The sequence below is a fragment of the Hakea prostrata genome, chromosome 8 (assembly GCF_041222555.1).
Source record: "Hakea prostrata isolate BN-2017 chromosome 8, UWA_Hpros_2, whole genome shotgun sequence".
Classification (NCBI taxonomy): domain Eukaryota; kingdom Viridiplantae; phylum Streptophyta; class Magnoliopsida; order Proteales; family Proteaceae; genus Hakea; species Hakea prostrata.
The window spans coordinates 45,840,817-45,847,149 of record NC_142607.1 but is presented as its reverse complement, the minus strand read 5'-3'; the positions used below and the strand labels follow the sequence as shown (position 1 = coordinate 45,847,149).

General features: G+C 38.4%; 1 protein-coding gene across 1 annotated transcript; it reads right to left on the bottom strand.

Moving 5' to 3' along the window:
* Positions 1-247: 247 nt before the first annotated feature.
* Positions 248-5,341, bottom strand: LOC149008189 (glucomannan 4-beta-mannosyltransferase 9-like). The gene is made up of 9 exons (XM_089166477.1): positions 4,292-5,341; positions 4,069-4,167; positions 3,560-3,812; positions 2,716-2,826; positions 2,493-2,629; positions 1,957-2,070; positions 1,644-1,843; positions 1,345-1,545; positions 248-921 (listed from the first exon to the last, which is right to left on the bottom strand). Exons 1-9 carry the CDS (start codon positions 4,619-4,621, stop codon positions 762-764), a joined length of 1,605 nt encoding a protein of 534 aa, XP_089022603.1. The 5' UTR covers positions 4,622-5,341; the 3' UTR covers positions 248-761.
* Between the last annotated feature and the right edge of the window lie 992 nt (positions 5,342-6,333).

Here is a 6,333-nt window from a genome sequence, read left to right as displayed (position 1 = left end):
TAGATTAATAGAGGGTAAGAATTTATGAGGAAGCCCTAAAACTCAAAATTTCAATAGGAGAGTGCTTAGTTGAGAGGGAAATAAGAGTGGGGGTGGGCCCACCCCCACTCTTATCTTCTGCTTTTAGATTTCCACTGAAGATTGCACATTGAGAAGACATGTGAAGTATGTTGGGGTTCAGATTCCGTCAGAAGTACAATGTGAGAATTAGATGTAACAGAACCAGAGAAAGCAGACAACAAGAAACTATGAATTTTGATTTTCCCATACTTCCATGAGCTTATTGTTTCACAAACATAACCAAAGAAAAAGGAAAACTAAAATGGTAGGGAATAAAAATAAAAAAGAACAGAAAAATCAAGCAGCTACAAAATTCCACAATTACAAACATTGCAAAGGTGTTTACACTATCTACTTTGGGTCATACCCTCTCTGCTCCTTCTGCTAGCTATTTTCTTCTGCTTCTTCTCTCCTTTGAAAAATAATGCATTCACAAGAAAACAACACTTTTGTCTTATGTTCCTGCTTCTTGAGTATTCACAATAGAATTCCTCCATGGCACAATTCACCTGCTTCTTCCAAGCACGAAAGAACGACCGGCCTTTTTTTCTTATAAGCTAGAACAGTAACAAATCCCAAAAATGCTTCTGTGAAACTCCCATGTAGATGACTTTGGAGAAGAGAGAGAGAGCGAGAGAGAGGCATGACAAAACATATACCACTAGGAATTTGTCAATGTATTCAGCTAATGAGTCTCTCTATCAGCTGGGGACAATTGTGCCTACATAATTACACCCCATGATGAAGAATGAGAAAGATTGAAGGAAAAGGTATATGAAATAGTTGTTTTTCCCGAATGCAACATCGTAGCAGCCAGTGAAGAAAAGGAAACCTCCAAATCCAAGCTCTAGCAGATTAAGCCTGCACAAGAGAGAACAAAGCATGTCAAAAGTTGGAAGAAGAACAACTCCCCTCAGGGATGGTTGAAACATGCTGTTCATTTTGCTACACCTAGTTCACATTCTACAATATACTGTGCCAAGATCACATCCATAGTGAAGATGGCTTCATCAGAGGCTACATTACAGATGCAGTTCCTTCTGCTGCACAACTTTGGTGACAAGAAGACAGAACAGTGTCTCCACTTCCAATCCTCTATGCTTATAGATCAATTAGCAGGAGACACTAAGAGTCCACAATTGTGCTATCTCAAGAAGAACAAGATTATGTCAAGGAGCTTATCTCTACAACATAAGTGGATTCATAGAGAAAGGTTTCTATGTAACTTTGAGATTTCTCATATGAGTGAAAGAAATTGAGAATTCAAAGGGGAAAGAAATTTACTTTTCTGTAAGTTTGAATCGAGGTCTGTTAGGTGCTGCTTTAGGAGCAGCTGCTTTAGCCTTGAGAGCATCTCCCAGTTTCTCAGTGACAACCCATTCATTTACTCTTCCTGTCTCTAGGAGACCAATGAGTGTTGCTTTGGTCCGGTGCAGAGACATGACATTCTCGAAAAGGATCCAGAAAAACAACAGGTGGACTGACCTGCAGGGTTAGATGATTAAGATGGTTAACAGGGCAACATAAAACTCCATTAACTGCAATGACCCACAAAGGTGAAAAGAAATTGCAAGGAAACTAACCTTGGAGTTCCAACTGCATTAAGAATGGTAATGATGCAAGGGATATAAACTGCTCCCCACTTTGGAACCTCGACTTCAGGAACCAAAATAGTCAATGGAAGTACGATACAATAGAAGGTAAAGGTGACGATATGAGCTATGATCTTGCGAACAAAGAAGAAACTGTAGATCACATATAATTTCTTCCACAGAGTCACTTTCTACAGTTGCCAATGAAAAAAAGAAAAAAAGAAAAAAATTTGTCAAATGTCTATGAACAGACCCATATCAACCAAAACTCCATGTAGTAAAAGGAGTGCAGAGTGAAACAGACCTTGTTCATTATGATCTCCATCACCATTTTCCTAAATAGATTAGCAGGTCCACATGACCACCGATGCTGCTGGAACCTGTAGGCTTTGAAAGTACTTGGCAATTCGCTCTTGACCTATCATACAATAAGGTTTTCCAGTGTATCAGGGAAAGATAAGAGCTTCTGGTTTTCCTCCTTGTCATAAATTCAAATTGTAGATTATGAATATAAATGATTTACATATAGAAAATCTTTCTAAATTGTATTAAATACACTAAAAATAACCACTTATCACCAAACAGAGCCTGCAGAGTTACATGCAATCTACATGTTTTATTCTGAAATCCTTAACTTGGTAAACAATTTCATAACATTACTTTGTATAAAAGACTTGCCCTTCAATTTTCAATTAACCTCCAACCAATGGATGGACCAACACCGGCCTAACTTTGGTCTGGTCTGAAAATGATGGGCTATGGTGGACCAAACCCACATGGCCTACTTTACTGGTACACACGGGTGTGATCTGGTTCAACCGGTAAAAAATGGTTACATACCTGGAGATCACCCAGGTACAAAAACTTCCAGCCCTTGAGACCGGCTCGGACCGCCAAATCCATGTCCTCGACCGTGGTCCGGTCCTTCCAACCACCTGCCTCATTGATGGTTTGAATCCTCCACACACCAGCCGTTCCTGTTTTTATTTTTTCAAATATTTAATTTAAAGAAAAAGAAATATAATATAAAAAACCGTTATGGGCTCAAGGCTACAGTTAGTACCGTTGAACCCGAAAAATGCGTAAGTGGAAGAACCGACTTCCTGCTCCACCGTGAAATGATAATCCAACGACATTTCTTGCATCCTAGTCATCATACACTCGTCCGCATTTACTGCAAATAAAGATGAACCAGTAAAAACACAGCCACGTCGTAATAAACCATGCACGGTAAACATAATAACAAAACCCTCAGTGTCGGTGATGCGCCGTAACAGAAAAGACTCAAAAGAGTACAAAACTGGGCCCACTATTAAAATATAAGTGACACGACGTGAGTAGCCCACTAGCCCTAGTAAGACCCTAATTTGACACTTATACCCCTCAATGTTTCTTTATATTACAATTACTACCCTTACCAATTTAAGATCAGGGGTGTTTAAGTCATTTGGTTCCATTTCCATTGTAAAACTAAAAACCCAACCCGTCACAAAGAAACAGAGATTTCTTTTTTTGGTAACGGAGTCGATTGGATGTGGGTCCCGCGGAGCCACATGATTTACGGTAAACTGATGAAAATGGGTCTCGATCAGATGGTAGTGGAGAGAAAGGACCATATGTGCTTCATGGTCCCAAGCGCGATCAGCGCGTTTTGTGTGCGTGGGTCACCTACACGCCTCCATCATCCGCTGTTTGGCAAGAAATCTCGCCATCGAGTGAGATTGGAAAATTGACGAGAAAGGGAAAAGAAGAGAAAAAAGTGCGAAAAGCGTAAGAAAACTAATACGACAGCACCGACACTTCGGAGGCTAAGAAGTAATTAAGGGGAGTAATTAGAATTAATGATTATTATTAATTAAAAATTAAGGGAATAATCAAATCTAAGGAGGAAGAGCTTTCAAGCTTACCGAACTTCCAGCGAGCTTGAACAAGACCGATTTCAGGGTTGTGGACAAGGAAAGGGATAGCTCTATGGAGAAAATCTGGTTCAGGTCTGAAATCCGCGTCGAAAACAGCGACATAATCGCAGTCCTTGACGTAATTTCGTTTCATTCCCTCTTTGAGAGCTCCTGATTTGTAACCAACTCTGTTATCTCTCACCTCATATTTGATGTTAATTCCTTTACTTGCCCATCGCTGGCATTCAATCTGCACCATATCCTGCATTTCCATGCAAAACCCAGAAAAAAAAAAAGTCAGATCTGGAAAGAAAAGGAAAAAGGTGTTTTGGGTTAAAAAACAGAGGAAGATCCAGATCGAAAACCAAGCTTGTTTCAGATAAAAATGTGGGTTTGGGTTGACCAGTATAACTAGAGCTAATGATTGCTCACCGGGTCTGTAATTGTATCTAACTTTTAACACAGATTGGAAACTATCAAACAGTTAAGAAATTTATGGATTTGGATTGATTTGGGACCTTGATGGTTTCGTCGGTGGAATCGTCTAAGACTTGGATTATAATTCGATCTGAAGGCCATGAAAGACAACAAGTAGCTCCAATGGAATACTTGTAAACCTGCAACAGAATATAGAATAAACACAGACCTACATTGTCAGAAAGCCTGAAAAAAAAATGCAGAAATACACAAAGCTGCAATGCTGAAAGAAGAACAAGGGAGAAGATGAAGATAGAAAATGACCTCTCTTTCGTTGTACATTGGAATTTGGATGAGAACCATGGGAAAATTTGAATTACCCAATTCTTCATCATCTTTAAGGGGTTCCCATTTGTATCGCTTGTCAGGTTTTCGTCCGAAGAGTTTTACAAGAGTGATGACCACACCCATGTAAACCCGTTCGATGAAAAGCATGACCGACATGGTCAAACATATTATAACACCGAGCCTAATCAGTGGAACAATTAGAGGCGCTTTGATCTGAGCAAAGATGAATCCAAATTGCGCTGTAATGTCATCTCTCGTAGCCAGAAACGACTGAGGAAGAAGGTCTGTGGCAGAAAGCTGTGCCATTTCTCTGTTTTTACTCTTTTCTCTCTCTAGATGAACAGAGAAGGCGTAGATGAGAACCCACCCACAAGGGTTAAAACTCAAAAGCTGAGGAGGACAAGCATATAGCTATACCTACAATGTCCCAAGGAAATACAACTAGATCTGCAAGGATTTAAAGGATTTTCTTTGCAAAAAAGAGCACGAATCTTTCTCTCTTTTTCCCTTTCTGCAAAAATTTCCTTCTGAATTACGCAAGGCAATGTGGAAGAGCTGGACTGTCAGTCACTCGCTCATTCCCTTCTATAACTATTACAGACCCGAACCCACCAGATTCCCTTAACAAGCAATTGCAAGGAAGATAAGAAGAAGAAGAAGAAGAAGAAGAAGAAGAAGAAGAAGAAGAAGAAGAAGAACCCACTTCAGATCTCACTCTCTTAAGCCTCAAATCCTCAATAAATTAGAAAACAATGAAAAGAAACCCAAATCCAAATCAAACACAGAAGAGGAAGAGGGGAAAAGAAAAGGAAAAACTAAGTCTTTCCCTTCCCCCTCTCTACTTCAATCTCTGCAAATCAAAACCAGGTCTCTCTCTAATCAAAGAAAGAAACCCAATAGATCAAAGTTTTAGGCAGAGATGATGAGATAATGAGAGAAAGAGAAAAGGGGGTGTAATATATATATATAAATGCGAAAGAGATGGATGGGTCTCTAGTTTTTTTGTTGGGTCCTCGAGCTTCTTCTTCTCTCCCTCTAAGTTTAGCATTGGTTTGTGATTCTCTCTCTCTATATTAACGACGTTTACTAACCCTCAAACCTCAACTGTTATGGCCACAAGTCTCTGTGAAAACGGTCAAAAAAAGACGACTAATTACCGGCGACAGGTGTCATTCCGGCGATTATTCCGGCAACCTAGAGCCCCCAGTTTCCCTTTTATTTATCCACATTTACTTTTTCTATTTATTTTGCTTATTTTAATACTGCAATTATGTATCATTTTTTTTGGTAATGAATTAATGTATCATTTCAAGAGTAGCAATGATTTTCTGTTTTTTTTTTTGGAAATAAAAAAACTGATAAATTAAGAAATGTATACGCCCACCCCCATGGTCAAAATTGGATTTGGAAAGAAATAACTATTTTTGCTTTTGAAATATTTTTTTAGATAATTTCTTATTTTTCCAGGCATAATTCTGTGGTATATTCATTTAGAAGCTTATTCCAATTCCAAATTAAAAAAATCAATGCCATTGAAGAAAAAAAATAAAAAATTATAAAGGTATTTTAGCCATAAAAATGATAGTATTTTTTAATTAATTTACTTTTTAAATATCACAAATAAAACAAATACAATTTTTTTTTTGAACTAAAAATGACTTGGACTAAATCTTAAGAGTTTAAATGAAATAACCCTACGGATAAACTTGGGTTATTTTGGTGAGTTTGGGTAGAGATCAAAATGGAAACTGAAGTCAATGCAATGCTAGTAGAGTGGTAGATTCATACTTCTCAGTGGAGAGGTCATGGGTTTGACCCTTGCTGACGACAAAGCTCTCTCTGAGGATGTAATCGAAGTGCACAAAATGATCCGGATGAACTTCAGACACAAAAATAAAATCGAAATTAAAATTACTAAAATACTCCGATCGAAGAGACAAAATTGAGCATGGCTGAACCCACAATTTGACACCAGTAGATTTATGAGATGAGTCCAAATGAGTCCAAAATAGCTCATT

What these genes read in the sequence shown, in the direction of transcription:
- LOC149008189 (XM_089166477.1), bottom strand. Translation starts at nt 4,621, where the DNA reads ATGGCACAGCTTTCTGCCACAGACCTTCTTCCTCAGTCGTTTCTGGCT. An exon ending in TCAAGCTCGCTGGAAGTTCG is followed by an intron (nt 2,827 to 3,559) that starts GTAAGCTTGAAA and finishes CTTTATTTGCAG; the next exon opens with TAAATGCGGACGAGTGTATG. An exon ending in TGTACCTGGGTGATCTCCAG is followed by an intron (nt 2,071 to 2,492) that starts GTATGTAACCAT and finishes ATTGTATGATAG; the next exon opens with GTCAAGAGCGAATTGCCAAG.